This window comes from Columba livia, chromosome 28 (assembly GCF_036013475.1).
Source record: "Columba livia isolate bColLiv1 breed racing homer chromosome 28, bColLiv1.pat.W.v2, whole genome shotgun sequence".
Lineage (NCBI taxonomy): Eukaryota > Metazoa > Chordata > Aves > Columbiformes > Columbidae > Columba > Columba livia.
In genome coordinates, this window is record NC_088629.1 from 1,446,160 (window position 1) to 1,463,700 (window position 17,541).

The 17,541-nt window shown below is 62.9% G+C and overlaps 2 protein-coding genes across 4 annotated transcripts in view; both read right to left on the reverse strand.

Annotated features, from left to right (window-relative positions):
• The window catches only part of INTS3 (integrator complex subunit 3), a 36,384-nt gene extending 32,063 nt beyond the window's left edge, over positions 1-4,321 (reverse strand). Inside the window, exons 1-2 of one of the 3 annotated variants that reach the window (XM_065042984.1) lie at positions 3,802-4,321; positions 1,264-1,347 (exon numbers count right to left, since the gene is read on the reverse strand). In XM_065042984.1, the coding sequence (XP_064899056.1) occupies positions 1,264-1,347; positions 3,802-3,897 (180 nt within the window). In that variant the 5' untranslated portion in view covers positions 3,898-4,321. Of the gene's footprint in view, positions 1-1,263; positions 1,348-1,718; positions 3,370-3,801 lie in introns of those variants that run through there. The other 2 variants (XM_065042985.1, XM_065042986.1) reach the window with 2 other exon arrangements.
• Positions 4,322-5,211: 890 nt separating this feature from the next.
• On the reverse strand, positions 5,212-17,406 carry NPR1 (natriuretic peptide receptor 1). The gene is made up of 21 exons (XM_065042977.1): positions 16,657-17,406; positions 14,443-14,642; positions 12,717-12,830; positions 12,062-12,197; positions 11,760-11,851; positions 11,539-11,674; positions 11,375-11,459; positions 11,164-11,284; positions 10,787-10,861; positions 10,210-10,287; positions 10,015-10,119; positions 9,870-9,941; positions 9,622-9,781; positions 9,392-9,547; positions 8,539-8,707; positions 7,895-8,041; positions 7,063-7,255; positions 6,770-6,944; positions 6,050-6,148; positions 5,874-5,965; positions 5,212-5,578 (listed from the first exon to the last, which is right to left on the reverse strand). The coding sequence occupies exons 1-21, from the start codon at positions 17,336-17,338 to the stop codon at positions 5,516-5,518; spliced, it is 3,150 nt and encodes a 1,049-aa protein (XP_064899049.1). The 5' UTR covers positions 17,339-17,406; the 3' UTR covers positions 5,212-5,515.
• Between the last annotated feature and the right edge of the window lie 135 nt (positions 17,407-17,541).

Genomic DNA, 17,541 nt, shown 5'->3' on the forward strand with positions numbered 1-17,541 from the left:
AAAGGCAGCACCGTTGGTGAATGGGGGAGGTGGGATGGTAACGCAACCGGAGAAGAAACCCCCCTCAAGCCAACAAACGGGTGGTTAATGGAGCACCCAGCAGCGCATGAGGAATTCGGAGCAGGATTGCAAGAGATTATAGAAAACTACTATTTGCATCCCGTTGCTGGTACAAACCTCTCAGGAGGGACGGCGTCCCAGTGATTTTAGCGGTGCCTCGAATGCTGGGGGCAGTTTTGGGGCCGTCAGCTCAGGGCTCAAAATGGCGGCGCCAGAATCACCTCACGGCTCAAAATGGCGGCACCAGAATCACCTCACGGCTCAAAATGGCGGCGCCAGAATCACCTCACGGCTCAAAATGGCGGCGCCAGGGGCACCAAAATCACCTCAAAACACAAAATGGTGGCACCAGGGGCATCAAAATCACCTCAGGGCTCAAAACGGCAGCCCCACGGGTGGCGGGATCACCTCACAATGAGAGAGCCCTTGAGTTGCCTGAGTGAGTTCAGGGGAAGGGGCTGGAGCACAAGTGTGATGGAGCGGCTGAGGGGCCTGAGGAAACGGCCGCAAGTTGCGCCAGGGGAGGTTGAGGGTGGAAATTTGGGGTGATTTCTCCCCAAAGGGCTGTGGGTGTTGAACAGGCTGCCCAGGGCAGTGCTGGAGTCACCATCCCTGGGGGGGTTAAACACACCGAGATGAGGAACACGGGGCAGTGCCAGCCCAAGGTGTTCTGTGGAGGCAAAAATGCAACCAACACATCCGAGAGCCCGTTAACATGTCACACAACAGTTTCCCTTATACGGTAACATCTGCGGCTCGCTGGCAAGTATTTTAAGACTATGTAGAGGTCGAAATAAATGCTCCATCCCTCAAAAGAAAAGCTGAACCTGCCTTTCCCAGTGGTCTGGAGTCTGGGAGGCAGGGAAAAGCTGATCTGAGCGGGGCAGGAGTCCAAAAATCCAGGAGAAATACAAACACCAGCGGCGCACGCGGAGCGACAGGCTCCCACCTGCATGTCCAGAGCGCTCGGACAGATTTCAGCGAGAAATCGGCTTCTAAATAGGTTACTGGGCAAGGATTAAAGCCGCGATGGTTTGTCTTTGAACTGTCAGAGAATCCCTGAGAGGCTGAGAGCGGCGAGAGGACAGGGGGGTCCACTCCCCAGCCTCTTTGTGCCTTGCTAAGAGCTCCCATATGAGTAAAATATCCCCTAATTTATTTAATCCGGGCGGGATTTCTCGTCTCTAAGGAGATGACACTTACGTGAGCGTTGAGGGCATCGTTAGTCTCCCTCTCCGACAGCCCGTTGGTCAGCGAAGTCACGATGCCCACGCACCTTTCCAGCCTCTGAAAGAGAGAAAAGCCAAACGTCACCAGCTTGGAAGAACAAGAGCACGTCCTCGTGACACAAAACACAGCAGAGGCCGCTGTGACCCCCACCCAAAACCCCGAACGGACAGAAAAACAGCCGGCGACGCAACAGCCCGTCCGGGCGCACGTCAAGGCTCCGAACCTCCCGCCGGCTGTAGAAGCCGCCGCTCCATCACCGGTCATTTACTCGCGAGTTTGGGCTTTCAATGCTCCGTTGACACCACAAAGAGTAAATGCACGATTATACAGTGACGCTAATCGTGGTGTCGCTGAGATACGAGGCCGAGACGCAGGCAAAGGTGAATTTGATGCAGGGCTGTCAATCCGGCCCCTAAAGCAAGACCCACCGTTCCCGTCCACACGGGACCCCCGGAGAAGCAGCCTGGAAACCTGTTCTCTTTACTTAACATCCGCGAGGCTTCTGGCTGAGAAATAACCAGCAGGAGCGGATGTTTGTGCGCGGGGATGGAGCGATGAGAAGAGCCGTGGAGTCAGGACTGGCGAACCACGATGGCGCAGGCAGGAAAACATTGGAGAAGCCAACGGCAAAATTAACGGAGCGGCGACCTGTTGGCACCGGGGGAAAGCGGAAAACGCGGCCTGAGAGAGGCAACAAGCGCGTTACACGAGGGGTATTTCTACACAGTCGCTTCTTGATTAAAAGGCAAACAGTCGCAGCGATTATAGGACTGATTAGCGACTCCTTTGCATATCAAAGGGGCTGCGGTGAAGAAGCTGTTGAGAGAGGGGTCAAGAGTTCTCCACTCCGCGCCAATCTGAAAGAAGATGTACTGGTCAGTAATGCAGAGATAATGCCGTCGTGAAACGGGTTTTGTTCCAGGCTCTTTATGCAAGAGCAATGGGGCAAAACCCATGAAAATCTCCCATCTAAAGCAGCTGAATTCCGTGAAAGGGAGGACAAGATCCAGCGGCCCAGAAACAGAGTCGGCAAAATCCCTAGGGGGAAATGAGACAACTTGTCGGCAGATAATGCGGCCAATGAACCACCAGAAGAGCTTGGCGAGGAAGTTCAGCGTCAAATAGTGTCTTTGATCCGAGACCTGCTGACTGACGGGCCGATCGGGGTTTGCTTTTCCCTTCTCGGGGTGAACAGGAGACGCTTCTGCCCAGCACGCAGGTTATTTGCGAACATTTCTACCTCCGAGCAGGTTTAACAGCTCACGTTCCCATCACGAACTCTTCAGCCTCCGCCAAAACCCACAGTGGATCCTCCGACGAGTCCTTTGCGTTAACACCTGGTTACAAGACGCCTTTTTACAAGCTCCAGCTCTTCCCATCACATCTTTCTCCCCCATACAGATGTGTTATTGCCACCAGCGGCTCCAACCACAGCTGGAGGGAAAAACTGGAGGTTTTCCCCCAAACACAGCGCCCTGTTTAGCGCGAAAACCCAACGCACGGCGCTGCTGCACATTTCCCGTTTGTCGGAGCCTTTAGTGCAAAAAACACCCAACTTGTGACACTAAATCCATCGGCGCGGCGGAGCATAATTAATACATGAAGCGCTTTCTCCCAACGGACGGGGCTTTCCATCAAAAGTGCTGCTTTCCAGCGAAGAGAAGTCCTGGGAAGTCTTCTTTTGGTGCCTGGATGCGTCACCAAACCCTTGTGGCAGCTCCTTTTTGGGTGAAATCTCCATAGGAGACCAACCCGGACCGCAGCAGCTCCACTTCAGTAGCCCCGAGGCCGATTCCCAAGCCCCAAGCGAAGCTCCCGACCCCGCAGTCGCCCAGTGCTCAAGCTGGGAACGTTCTGTCCAGCCCTGGCCACGACCCAAAACACACACGGGCACCGACAAGCGCTTTGAACGAACATAAATACACCCCGAATGGCAAAGGACAGCTTCCAGACCTTGAGACCTAGTTATTCCAGTGACCGCCCTGTTTTTCTCCTGTAATTCAAATCAAATATGGTATTTCTTTTTTATTTCGCTGTTTCGTGAGCTCTAAATACACTCGTTTCCATCACACCATAAATAACCGGCCTCAGCCTCTCCCAGAAGGCTGGGACAGCCCTGAACACTCTGCACTTGTCCAGGTGTAAACCAGCGTCACCCCTCCCAGGCCCCCGCGCTACCGGGAACAGAGCCCGCTTGTCCTGGGGAGCCCCCAGACCTATAGAACAACCGCTTGTTTTCGGGGGGTGGGAAGAAAAGCTCCAGGACAGCGCGGGGAACGCGGGGCCGGGCAGGAAGGTTCCCCAAGAGTGGAAAGATGAGTTCTGTCAGCGCAAGGAAAGCTTCGTAACCCTGTTCCACAAGCTGCACCTGCTGTGCCCGGGCAAGGAGACACTGCTTGGGGGATGGCTGGTGCTCAGAGCCCCCTCCCCGCGTGGGGATGGGCAGCGTGGGCCCCCCTGCCTGCACCCTGCCCCCCCGGAGCCTCCCTGCCCCCAGCCCCTGGCACCTACCTCCTCCAACTCATCCTTGGCATCCAGAAGAGTGGAGACCAGCAACTTCCCTCCTCCTCCTCCTGCCGTTCCCCCCTTCCCCTTCTGCATCTCCATGGCCGGGGAGAGGGGGGCCGGGCAGCCCCGATCCAGGGGGGGCTTGGCCTGACAGGAGCCCCCCTTGGCAGGCCCGGCGAGCCCCCCCACCCAGCTCTTCCTCGGGGGAGGACTTGGGGGGGGCTACGGGGATACCCCTCCTCTTACCCCCGGGGCACCCCCTGCTCCTGCAATGCGGGGGGACACACGGGCACCCCTGCCTGCTCCTCAGGGGCTTCACCCCAGCACGGGGGGGGCGCTGCTCTTTGACTAGGCCAGGCCTGGGACCTGCGGCCCCCGGCGCTGGGGGGGCTGTGGAGGGATCCCGGCGGGGTGAAACCCCCGTGACAGCTGCGGCCTGTGAGGCGGGGGGATTGTGCTGAGGGGGGTCCCGCCGCGGCGGGGGCCGGGGGGTGACAGGTCCCCCGGCGCGGTGCGGGGGGGGGGGGCAGGGCGGGCGCTTCAGCTGCCGCCGGGCCGGGGGGTGGGGGGGGGTCTCGGTAGCGGGGGGAGGGGAGCGGCGGCTCCGCACCCCCCGCACAGCGCCGCCGACCGGAAGTCACTGGGAGAGGAACGGGAGGGCCCGGGGGGAAGAGGAAGAGCACGGCGGGCGGAAGCGCCCGCCCCTTGAGTCTTCTGACCAATGGCAGCAGAGACACGTCTCGGAGTGGCAGCGCAGGCAGTGCGTTCAGGAGGGCGGGGCCGCCGTGGGCTGCTCGGCCAATGGGGTGGAGGGGGCGGGGTCTGGGCCAGAGGACGGGGCGAGTTCCCGCGCCCGCGCCCGCGGCCGCCGCGTGTTTTCACCGGTCGGGGCGAGCGCAACCGGGACCCCTCGGAGACCCCACGGACCCCCCAGGGACCCCCCAGGGGCTCCCCAGGGTGTGCACGGCCCGGACACCCTGCCCGCCCCGGGAATCTCGGGACCCTCCCCGACCCTCCTGGGGCGGGGAGGAACACAAGGACCCCTCCCGGAACACACGGACCGCCCGCCGGGATGTGCACGGCCGAGAACTCCCGGACCCCCACACCGGGAATCTCGGGACCCCCTACCCGGGGCCGGGATCCCCCGTAACCCTCCCCCTTGGGCAGCCCCTCCAGTCCCTTGGCCCCGGGACCCCCCGGGCACTCAGCACCCTGCGGAGCCCCCCCAGCCGCCCAGTCCCGCCTCCCCTGAAAAGACACCCCCGGCTGCCGCCCCCCCCAAAGAGCCCCCTCCCTGCAGGGGGCTTGGGCCGTTGCTCTGGGAGACCCCCGGGGGGGTTCCAGGGGACATGGGGACACCCAATGTGGGTGCATGGGGGGAGGCGACGGGACCCAACTGACACCCACGGCAAGTGCGTCCACACCAGCTTTATTAAAAAAATTAGAGCTCTAGTGACCCCCACCCGGGGGCCGGGGCTCTCCCCGTGTCCCCATGTCCCCCCCAGCTACTCCGCCAGTGCCCCCGCTGCGCTCAGGCCATGGGGCTGCCTGGGGCTGGGGTCCCCCCCCGGGAGCAGTGGGGGTTCAGCCTGGGGACCGTGGTGCAGTTGGGGGGTGTGCCCATTAGAGCCCCCATCCCCCGGCCCCAGCCTGGGGGGGCCCTTGGTGGTGGTGGCAGGAACGGCCCCGTGGGCCCCGGGTGTCACCGGGGGGGGTGTCAGCCCCGAGTGCTGCTCCCGCGCTCCCCCAGCAGCCAGTAGGTCCTCACCTTGCCCTTGCCCTGCGGAGAGAGGGGGGGCTGCGGTCAGGGGGTCCCCATTGCCCCGGGGTTTGGGGTACAGGGGGTGCCCATTTCCCCAGTGTTTGGGGTGCAGGGGGTGCCCATTTTCCCAGGGGTTGGGGTCCATGGGGTGCCCATTTCCCCAGGGTTTGGGGTGCAGGGGGTGCCCATGGCCCCAGCAGGGCTGCAGGATGTGGATGCAGAGAGGGGACCTGGCGGGGTGGCTCCCCCCAAGCACCCCGCTTTGAGGCAGCCATCGGGGGGGCTGGGGCATTTTGGGGGGGGTGTGACTCACCTTCATCTCCACGTCCCCCCTCAGCTCCAGCTCAAAGCAGCCGAACTCCTCCAGCACGGCCTTGGTCACCGCCGAGATGTGGATCTTCAGGGCTGGAGGAGGTGGCCCCATCAGCACCCACGGGTGCCCATCCCGGCACCCCCCAGCACCCATGGGTGCTCATCCCAGCCCCTCACCTTCCCCATTGGACTCCATGCGTGAGGCCGTGTTCACCGTGTCCCCAAACAGGCAGTACCGGGGCATTTTGAGACCCACGACGCCAGCGCAGACGGGTCCTGCGGGACACCCCGTGAGCCCCTCGCCCCGGCACAGACCCCCCCCCTTGCTGGGGGCCCCGCTGGGTGCTGCTGTCCCCTCCCCTGCTCCTGGGGCCATGGGAGGGCTGGCTGTCCCCTGGCCCCAGGTCCCTACTGGTCCATGTGGGTGCTGTGTCCCCCGCACTGTGCACCCGTGATGGTCCCTGTCCCTGTGACCTATGGGGGTGCAATGTCCCTGTCCCCGTCCCCACTGACCCATGTAAATGCCATGTCCCCGTCCCCATCCCCACTGACCCCTGTGGATGCCACATCCCTGTCCCCATCCCCGCTGATCCATGTGCATGTCATGTCCCTATCCCTGCTGAGCCCTGTGGATGCCATGTCCCCATCCCTGTCCCCACTGACCCCTGTGGATGCCATGTCCCCATCCCCATCCCCGCTGACCCCTGCTGATGCCATGTCCCTGTCCCCGTCCCCACTGACCCCTGTTGATGCCATGTCCCTGTCCCCGTCCCCACTGACCCCTGTTGATGACATGTCCCTGTCCCCATCCCCACTGACCCCTGTTGATGTCCTGTCCCCATCCCCATCCCCGCTGACCCCTGTTGATGCCATGTCCCCGTCCCCGTCCCCGCTAACCCGTGTGGATGCCGATGCGCAGCTTGAGCTGCTGCTGCGGCCGGTGGCGGATGCGGAAGGAGCGGACGGCGTCCAGCAGCGCCAGGGCCATTCGAGCCACCTCCCGGGCGTGCAGCTTCCCGTTGCGCACCGGCAGCCCCGACACCACCATGTAGGCGTCCCCGATCGTCTCCACCTGCGGCGGGGATGGGGGGTGACACCGCTGGGGACACGCCGTGGGCACGATGCTGCTCCGGCGTGTTCTGCGGTGCATACACGCGTGTGCGTTTGCATGGATGTGTGCGTCCCCTCACCTTATAGACGTCGAAGTTGTCGATGATGGCGTCGAAGCAGGTGTAGAGGTCGTTGAGCAGCGTCACCACCTGCATGGGGGTGCTCTCGGCCGACAGCGCCGTGAAGCCCACGATGTCGCTGAAGTAGATGGTAACGCTGTCGAAAGCCTCGGCCTGCACCGTCTCCCCCCGCTTCAGCTGCTCCGCCACCGAGCTGGGGGTGCAGGGGGTGGGTGAGGGGGACATGCAGCCTCCTGACCCCTCCTGGGGTGTGGGGTCCCCAGTCCATGGTCCCTCTGAGGATCCCCCGGCCCTGAGCCATGATGGGGCTGCAGGGTCACCCCTGGACTCTCCAAGAACCCTCACCCCTATGTGAGAACTCTGGGGTGGTCCCTGGCCCCTTTGGGTACCTCAAGCCTTGAAGAACCACATTTGGGGCCCTTGGGGTCTCCAGCCCTCCCAGCCCCAAACCACATTGGGGGTCCTTGGGGTCTCCAGCCTCCCCAGTACCACAACCTCTGAAGAACCACACTGGGGGTCCTTGGGGTCCCCATCCCTGAACCACACTGGGGGTCCTTGGAGTCTCCAGCCCTCCCAGTATCCCAAGCCCTGAAGAACCATGTTGGGGGTCTTTGGGGTCTCCAGTCCTTCCTGTACCCCAAGCTCTGAAGAACCACACTGGGGTCCTTGGGGTGCCCATCCCCAAACCACATTGGGGGTCCTTGGGGTCTCCAGCCCTCCAAGCCCTCAACCACATTGCAGGTCCTTGGGTTCTCCAGCAGGTAGGGGACACCTTGGGGTGCCCAGCAATGGGGGGGGTGCACAGAGGGCTGGGATCCCCCCTGGAGCTCACTGGGGCAGGATCTGGTAGAGCAGAGCCTCGGCCTTGCGCTTCTCCTCCAGGTAGGCCTGGGTGCGCTCCTCCACCAGCTCCTCCAGGTTGTTGGCGTACTGCTCCATGCGCGACAGCAGGTTGTCCAGGATGTTGCTGCTGCTCTCCCTGCGGGCAGGGCCACCCATCAGTGGCTCCAAGCACCCATCAGTGGCTCCAAGCACCCATCAGTGGCTCCAAGCACCCATCACAACAGGTCTAATAACCCATCACAGCAGCTCCAAGCATCCATCAGCAGGTCCAAGCACCCATTAGTGGGTCCAAGCACCCAACACAACAGGTCTAATAACCCATCACAACAGGTCCAAGCACTCACCAATGGGTCCAACCACCCATCACAACAGGTCCGATAACCCATCACGGCAGCTCCAAGCACCCACCAGTGGGTCCAACCACCCATCAGTGAGACAAACAACTCATCTGTGGTCCAAGCACTCATCAGCTCATTCAATAACCCAATGGTGGGACTGGGCACCCATCCGAGCAGATCCACGCACCCATCGTTGGCGCCAACAAGGCATGAGCTGGCCCACCCATGAGCACCCACCCAAGGGGCCCTTTTTGGGGCCACCTGTCACCCACGGGGCTGGGGGAGGCAGAGGCACCTGTTGAACCTGCGGATCTGGACCTTGATCTGGTTGAAGTCGGGGCGCTCCAGGACGTCCTCGGCCCAGCAGTGCTGCATCAGCTGGCCCAGCTCCTCCATGTGACACCCCACGTTGGCCGAGGGCCGGAAACTGGGGCGCTCACCGCTCTTCACCCGCTCAATGATCTCTGTGGTTCCAAGCACCCATTAGCAGGTCCAGCCACCCACCAGTGGTTCCAAGCACCCACCACAGGAGGTCCAAGCACCCATCAGCAGGTCCAATAACCCAACAGTAGGGCTGAGCACCCATCACAGCCCCACACCCACAGTCCACACACCCACCATTGAGGCCAACAACCCATAAGCTGGCCAAGCACCCATCAACAAGACCAACAACCCATCAGCAAAACCCATTACCCATCACAGCACTTCCAAGAACCCATCAACTGGTCTAAAAACCCATCAGCAAGTCCAACCACCCATCAGCAAGATAAATAACCCATCACAGCAGGTCCAACCACCCATCGGGCAGGCTAAACCCCTGTCAGATGGTCCAATAACCCATCAGCACGTCCAGCCACCCATCAGCAAGACCAATAACCCACCACAGCAGGTCCAACCACCCATCAACAAGACCAATAACCCATCGGCAAGACCCATAACACATCACAGCACTTCCAAGCACCCATCAACTGATCTAAAAACTCATCAGCTGGTCCAACAACCCATCAGCAGGTCCAACCACCCATCAGCAAGACCAATAACCCATCAGCAAGACCAATAACCCACCAGTAAGACCAACAACCCATCAACTGCTCCAACCACCCCTATCAGCGGGTCCCCAGCCCCATCGCCCTGGTCCCCTCGCTCACCTTTGGGGCTCAGGTCCAGCCCCTCCACGTAGAAGACGCCATTGCGCAGGGCGATCTCTTGCAGGATGATGCCGAAGCTGTAGACGTCGCCCTTCTGCGTGCCGCGGGCCGGCGGTGACTCCATCCTCAGCAGCTCGGGCGCCGTCCACAGCTTCTCTATGACACCAGGGGAGGGGGCTCAGGACTGGGGGGACCCTGGGGACGGGGGGGACACGGGCAGGGGTGCTCACTGGCGAAGAGCGCGTGGGAGTCGTCGCCATCAGGGGCCACGCGGAAGCTCTCCAGCCCGTAGTCGGTGATCTTCAGCACGAAGCGGCTGTCTACCACGCAGTTGGAGGACTTGAGGTTCCCGTGGGACATGATCACCCCGTTGTGCAGGAACTGCATCCCCTGGTGGGACCGGGAGTGGTCGGACCCTGGTGTGTGTCCCCAACCCCACCAAGGGGATGGGGAACCCCCGTGGGAACCCCCTTGTTACCTTGACGATGTCATGGGTGAGGGAATAGCGGAACATCCAGTCCAGGGTGATGCTCTCGTTCTCCAGTATGTCCTGGGGACACCAGGGTCACCACCTTGCTGTCCCCACACCACGGCTGGTCCCAGCAGTGGGGGGCAACATCTACCTGGAGGCTCCCGCGTGGGCAGTACTCAGTCAGGATGCAGATGTTGGGTGGGTCGGTGCAGGCACCAACGAAGCGGGTCAGATGCTCGTTCTGGACATCCCGCATCTACGGGAGGGTGGGATGTGGGACCTGACGCACCCTGCCCCATCCCGGGGACACCGTGCTGGGCGCCCCCGCCCCACCGGGGTCACCTACGTGCTTCAGCTCGAACAAGACCTTCCGCGTCAGCTCGATGCGCTTGCGGTTGAGGTGCTTCACGGCCACCAGGTTGCCCTGGGGAGATACAGGGTGACCAATGGAGTGGTGGGTTCCCAGTGGGGTAGTGGGTATCCAGGGGGCTGATGGGTGGGGTCGTGGGTTCCTAGTAGGGTGGCGGGTTCTCAGTGGGGTGGTGGGTTCCTGGTGGGTTCCTGGTGGAGTAGTGGGCGCCTGGTGGGGTGGTGGGTGCCCAAGGGGATGGTGGGTTATTGGTGGGTTCCCGGTGGGATGGTGGGTGCCCATTGGGGTGGTGGGTTCCTAATGGGTTCTCAGTGGGGTGGTGGGTTCCTGGTGGGTTCCCAGTGGGATGGTGAGTGCCCATTGGAGTGGGGGATTCCTAGTGGGTTCTCAGTGGGGTGGTGGACTCATGGTGGGTTCCTAGTGGAGTGGTGGGTGCCTGGTGGGTTCCTGGTGGGATGGTAGGCACCCATTGGAGTGGTGGGTTCTAGTGGATTCCCGGTGGGATAGTGGGTGCTCAGTGGGGTGATGGGTGCCCATCCCTGCACCCCCACACCTTGTAATACGCCGTCTTGGCATAGACCTGGAACTGCCCCTCTGCCGTCATCAGCGAGCCGTAGTTGGAGCCCCTCTGCGGAAGGGCCATGGGGTGAGCGCGGTCCCCAACCCCATTCCAAGCTGGGGACAGGCTGGGTGCTCACCAGGGACAGCGTGAGCTTGGTGTCCCTGTCCCACGCTGGGGACAGGCTGGGTGCTCACCAGGGACAGCGTGAGCTTGGTGTCCCTGTCCCACGCTGGGGACAGGCTGGGTGCTCACCAGGGACAGCGTGAGCTTGGTGTCCCTGTCCCACGCTGGGGACAGGCTGGGTGCTCACCAGGGACAGCGTGAGCTTGGTGTCCCTGTCCCACGCTGGGGACAGGTGGGGTGCTCACCAGGGACAGCGTGAGCTTGCTGCCCGCGCTCCGGAGATGCTTCTCCAAGCTGCTCATCTGCAGGTCCTCCCAGCGCACGCGCCACAGCTCGGCCGCCAGCTCCTTCTCCAGCTGCAGCTTCCTGCACCCGTGGGGACACAGTGAGACCCCCCCGTGTGTCCCCACCCCCCCACCCGCCACCTCTGGGGTCCCCCAGTCCTGGCACCCCCACCTGTAGATGAAAAAGGAGGTGACGGTGATGGCCAGGAGGATCAGGCTGACCACGAGGGACAGGACCTCCAGGGTGGACAGGTTGGCTGCAGGGCGAGAGGAGGGTGGTGAGGGGCTGGGGGGGACCCCGGGGACCCGTGTGTGTCCCCCCCGGACACCGCTCACCTTTGCGGCACAGTGGGTTGCTGTTATCGAAGCCACACGGGGGGACATCAGAGGGGACCACGTTCCCCGGCCAGTGGATCTCGCGCCCCGGCACCATCTGGATCTTCTTGGTGGTGCCGTTGTAGTTGGCCACGATCTTGGGGGATGAGGAGGGATGAGAAATGGGTGGGATGGGGCCCCCCAACACCCCTTGGGACCGGCTGCCCCTGCGCTGGGGTCACCTGGAAGTCCCCGGTCAGCGGGTCCATGTCCCACAGGGAGTAATCGCTCTCCCGGTCCCCGTTCTCGTCGATCTTCAGGAAGCCGGTGACACCTGGAGATGGAGGACAAGGGGTTGGGGGGGACGCTGCGGACCCCGGCCCTTGGGGGGTTGTGCTGGGGCGTGGGGACAGTGACACACACTGGGGACATAAATCCCCATCCCGCCAGCTCCAATCCCAAAATATCATCATGTAAACAGGACAGGTGGGTGCTTGTCAGGCAGCACCCGATGGGGGCGGGGGGATACAGGGATGGGGCTCACCGTAGAAGGTGCGGTTCCACATCTGGCGGGTGACGGCCGAGGCGTTGGTGACGGAGCCGCCTCGCTCCAGTGTCTCGTTGAGGGCCTGGGCGTAGAGCAGCACCCCGTCGTGGAAGGCGGCCGCGATGAAGTTCATCTGGGGACACGGAGCCGGCTTGGGGACGGGGCACAGCTGGGGTCCTCTGTCCCCTCGTCCCCAGCAGCCTCGGCCCCGTCTTGTCACCCCTTGTCCCTTTGGCCTTGGCTCTGTCCTGTGTCCCTCAGCAGCTCCAGCTCCATCCCATGTCCTTGTCCCCAGCTCCATCCAGTATCCCCTCATCCCCAGCTCTGTCACATATTCCCCAGCAGCTCCAGCTCCATCTCATGTCCCCTCATCCCCAGCTCCATCTCATGTCCCCTCATCCCCAGCTCCATCCCACATCCCCCAGCAGCTCCAGCCCCATCCCATGTCCTTGTCCCCATCTCCATCCCATGTCCTTGGCCCCAGCTCCATCCCATGTCCTTGGCCCCAGCTCCATCCCATGCCCACCAACAGCTCCAGCTCCATCCCATGTCCCCTATCTCCAGCACTATCCCATGTCCTTGTCCCCAGTTCCATCCACGTCCCCCAGCATCTCAGCTCCCTCCAGTGCCCCCAGCTGTCCCCATGTCCCACCAAGCCGTCCTTCATGGAGAAGTTGAAGTGGGCGAGCGCCTCCTCCTTCAGCCGCGCCAGGAAGGGCCGGTACTCGGGGTTCTCGGGCTCCTTGTAGGTGATGATGGTGACAGCCTGGGACAGGGGACAGCGGCTGGCAGGGGGCCGGCTGGACCCTGCTGGGGACAGGGGCGCTGCCCGTCCCCTCGGGGGCTGCTGCGCCTCTGCTGCCCGTTAACAGCGGCTGCTCAGGTGGCGCTGGGACCCGGGGACATTGGTGGCGTTTCCTTCCTCCCCGGTGGCCACCGGCAGCGGGGAGGGTGGCGGCTGCTGCACCGGCTCCGGCGTCACCGCGGCCCCACTGCCCGGGCCGGGGGCACACGCGTGGGCGGGTGAACACGTGTGTGCTGGGTGCTCATGTACGTGTGCACGTGTACATAGTGGGTGCCTGTGCACGTGTGCGCATGGTGGGTGCCCGTGCATGTGCACACGTGTGTGTGCTGGGTGCTTGTGCATGGGTGCGTGTGCATGTGCACACATGTACACAGCAGGTGCGTGTGCACACGTGTCCATGGTGGGTGCCCGTGCATGTACACATATGTACCCAGTGGCTTCCCATGCATGTGCACACGCGTGTGTGCTGGGTGCTTGTGCATGGGTGCGTGTGCATGTGCATACATGTACATAGTGGGTGCGTGTGCACACATGTGCATGGTGGGTGCGTGTGCACATGTGTGCCCAGTGGCTTCCCAAGCATGTGCACACACGCGTGTGCTGGATGCCTGTGCACGTGTGCATAGTAGGTACATGTGCACACATGTACATAGTGGGTGCGTGTGCACAGGTGTGCATGGTGGGTGCCCATGCATGTACACATATGTACCCAGTGGCTTCCCATGCATGTGCACACGTCTGTTGTGGGTGCCTGTGCATGTACGTGCACAGTGGGTGCCCCTGCCTGTGCACGCATGTGTGGTGGGTGCTCGTGCACACACATGTGGTGGGTGCCTGTGCATGTGCACTCGTGTGGTGGGTGCCTGTGTATGCAGTGGGTCCCCGTGCACACGTGTGCACAGTGGGTGCCCGTGCATGTGCACACGTGTGCACAGGTGGTGCCTGTGTACAAGTGTATGCAGTGGGTGCCTGTGCAGGTGCACACATGTGCACAGTGGGTGCCCGTGCAGGTGCACTCATGTGTGGTGGGTGCTGATGTACAAGCGTATGCAGTGGGTGCCTATGCATGTGCACTCACGTGTGGTGGGTGCCCGTGTACAAGCGTATGCAGTGGGTGCCCATGCACACGTGTGCACAGTGGGTGCCCGTGCATGTGCACTCATGTGGTGGGTGCCCGTGTACAAGCGTATGCAGTGGGTGCCCCTGCATGTGCACACACGTGTGGGGGTGCCCGTGTACAAGCGTGTGCAGTGGGTGCCCATGCACACGTGTGCACAGTGGGTGCCTGTGAACAAGTGTATGCAGTGGGTGCCCATGCACACGTGTGCACAGTGGGTGCCCGTGCATGTGCACACGTGTGGTGGGTGCCCGTGTACAAGTGCATGCAGTGGGTGCCTGTGCATGTGCACACATGTGCACAGTGGGTGCCCGTGCATGTGCACTCATGTGTGGTGGGTGCCCATGTACAAGCATGTGCAGTGGGTGCCCATGCACACGTGTGCACAGTGGGTGCCCATGCATGTGCACACGCGCGTGCCCGTGCCCGGCGGGTCCCGCGCGGTGCCGGGCTCACCTCGAAGGCTCTCCGGGCGCTGGCGTCGTGCCGGTCCCCGCGCCGCCACGGCCGCTGTGGCTCGGGGAAGCGGCCGCCCTGCAGGCTGGCCCCGAAGATGTCGATGTAGAAGAAGGCGAAGTCGCCGCGCGTCAGCCCCTCGCGCTCCGCCTGCAGCAGCAGCTCCCGCAGCGTCTCCGGGGCGCAGCACACGTACACGACTGCGCGGGGCGAGATGGCTCATGGCATCCCGGCACCCCCCATCCCGTGGGACCCCAAGACTCCCCATCCTGCGGGACCCCGAGACCCAGCGCCCCGGGTGTCCCCGGTGAACGTGTGACAGGGGAGAGCACACACGGCGCTCGTGCCGCTGTGTTTGGGGGGTGGCTGAGCGGGACACCGGGGAGCCCCAAGCCCCGCTGCGCGCCCCCCCGTGCCCTGCCCGCTCTGCCCTCGCCAGGGCGCCAGGCCGAGGTTTCCTGTTTTCCCGACTCCGTTTCCTCCTCCCCGCGGCCCAGATCGCCGGCAGAGATTGATTCTTGGTGACCCCCGTGGGTGCCGCCTGCACCCCCGCCATGGTCACCTTTGGGTGCTGCCCACAGCTGTGCCACCCACCACGACTGTGGGTGCCCCAAAATAGCCCCCACCCAGGCTCGGCAGCAAGATGGCGAGGCCGGGGACAGCTGGACGCCACCACCCAGCGCCACCGGCACCGCAGCCCCGGTGCCACCCGGGACGGCTCCGGCGGGAGCAGCCGGAGGGGACGGGGGGACGGGGTGTGTGGTTGGGGCAGCACACGCGTGTACAGGCGTGCAGCACAGATGTGTGCAGCTGTGCTCACCCGCGTGGGGCCATGTGGGGCTGTGCACACCCGTGTACAGCCATGTAGAGCCACGTACAGCCATGCACAGCCGTGTATAGTTGTGTACACCCATGTACAGCCATGCACACCTGTGTACAGCCATGTATAGCCATGTATAGCCATACACAACTGCATAGAGCCATGGGCAGCCATGCACACCCATGTACAGCCGTGCACACCCATGTACAGCCATGCACACCCAGGTACAGCCGTGCACAGCTGCATAGAGCCGTGGGCAGCCATGCACACCCATGTACAGCCGTGCACACCCATATACAGCTGCACAGAGCCACGACCAGCTGTGCACAGCTGTGTACAGCCACGCAGAGTCACAGACAGCCACGCACACTTGTGTAGAGCCGTGCACACTCATGTACAGCTATGTACACTCATGTACAGCCATGCACACCTACATACAACCACGCACACCTACATACAACCACAGACAGCCATGCACACCCATGTACAGCCGTGGGAGTTGTGTAGGGCTGTGCACACCCATGTACAGCCGTGCACACCCATGTACAGCTACACAGAGCGACAGACAGCCATGTACACCCATATACAGCTGTGTACACCCGTGTACAGCCACACAGAGTCACGGACAGCCGTGCACACTCATGTAGAGCTGTGTGGAGTTGTGTAGGGCTGTGCACACCCACGTATAGCCATGCACACCCATGTACAGCCACACAGAGCGACAGACAGCCATGTACACCCATGTACAGCCATGCACACCCATGTACAGCCACACAGAGCGACAGACAGCCATGCACACTCATGTACAGCCGTGCACACCCTTGTACAGCCACACAGAGCGACAGACAGCCATGTACACCCATGTACAGCCATGCACACCCATGTACAGCCACACAGAGCGACAGACAGCCATGTACACCCATGTACAGCCGTGCACACCCATGTACAGCCACACAGAGCGACAGACAGCCATGTACACCCATGTACAGCCGTGCACACCCATGTACAGCCACACAGAGCCATGGACAGCCGTGCACACCCATGTACAGCCGTGCACACCCATGTACAGCCGCACAGAGCAACAGCCATGCACGCCCACGTACAGCTGTGCACACCCATGTACAGCCGTGCACACCCATGTACAGCTGCACAGAGCGACAGACAGCCATGCACACCCATGTACAGCCACGCAAAGCCATGGACAGCCGTGCACACTCGTGCAGAGCTGCCCGGTGCACGCTCACCCCGGCACAGCCACGCACACCCATGTACTCTCGCAAACACAGCCGTGTAAAGCCACGCACACGCCCGTGGAGCTGTACCCACTCACAAACCGCCCCGTCCCCCACGCACACCGGGTCCCCAGCCCGTGTCACCCCCAGCCCGGCACTCACTGCGTCCCTTCTGCTTGATCTCCTGGATGATGAAGGAGAAGTTGCCGCCGTCGCGGAAGACGATGTCCAGGACGGTGAGGTTGCGCAGGGTGGGCAGCTGGACGTACAGCCCCTCGGCCGCGAAGAAGTACGGCCGGTCGTCCACCTTCTCGTCCCAATAGACCAGCAGAGCCCGCCGGGTCCAGTTGAACCATCGGTGAAGCTGCACGCCCAGTTCCCCCAGTTTGCGGTGACTGGGACCGGCGCGGGTGGTCAACCCGAACTGCTCCTGCTTGTCGTCAAAGCCGTGGGCTTCGGCGCCCGCCGTCACCAGTGGGAGCCGCCAGTGGCTGGTGAAGCGGGCGACCGGTGCCGCCGTGTAGACGCACCCGGGTCCCAAAAAAGCGACGGGGTGATGGGCGAGCCGGAGGTCGACGGCGGCCAACGGCGCGGCCATTTCGGAGCAAACGCCGTGCCGGTCCTCGCTGCTCCCGAAAACCCAGCGCAGGGTAAAGCCAGGCAATAAATCAGGCCGGGCGTTAACGGCGGCGGTGGCTAAACGCACCGCCGGCCCCACTCGTGGCCAAGCCCACGGGTAGGTGAGGTTGCGCTCGGGTAACACCACGGCGAGAGTCAGCGCGGTTGTCCCCGCCGCCGCCGTCACCGTCACCGCGCCGCAGAGCACGGCCAGCACCGCCAGCATCGCCCACGGAGAGTGGCTTTGGCTTTTCCCCCCGCGGCGGGGCTGAGCCCTTCCCGCCCCCCCCCGCGGTGACACAAAGGGCCGTTATCATCCACACCGGCCTTAACTCCTTCCTGCCCGCCCCACGGTGTCCACCCAGGACCGGGATGGAGGGTGGGATGGGGCCGCCCGGTGGCGGTTGTGGATATTTCCCCCCCCCGTGC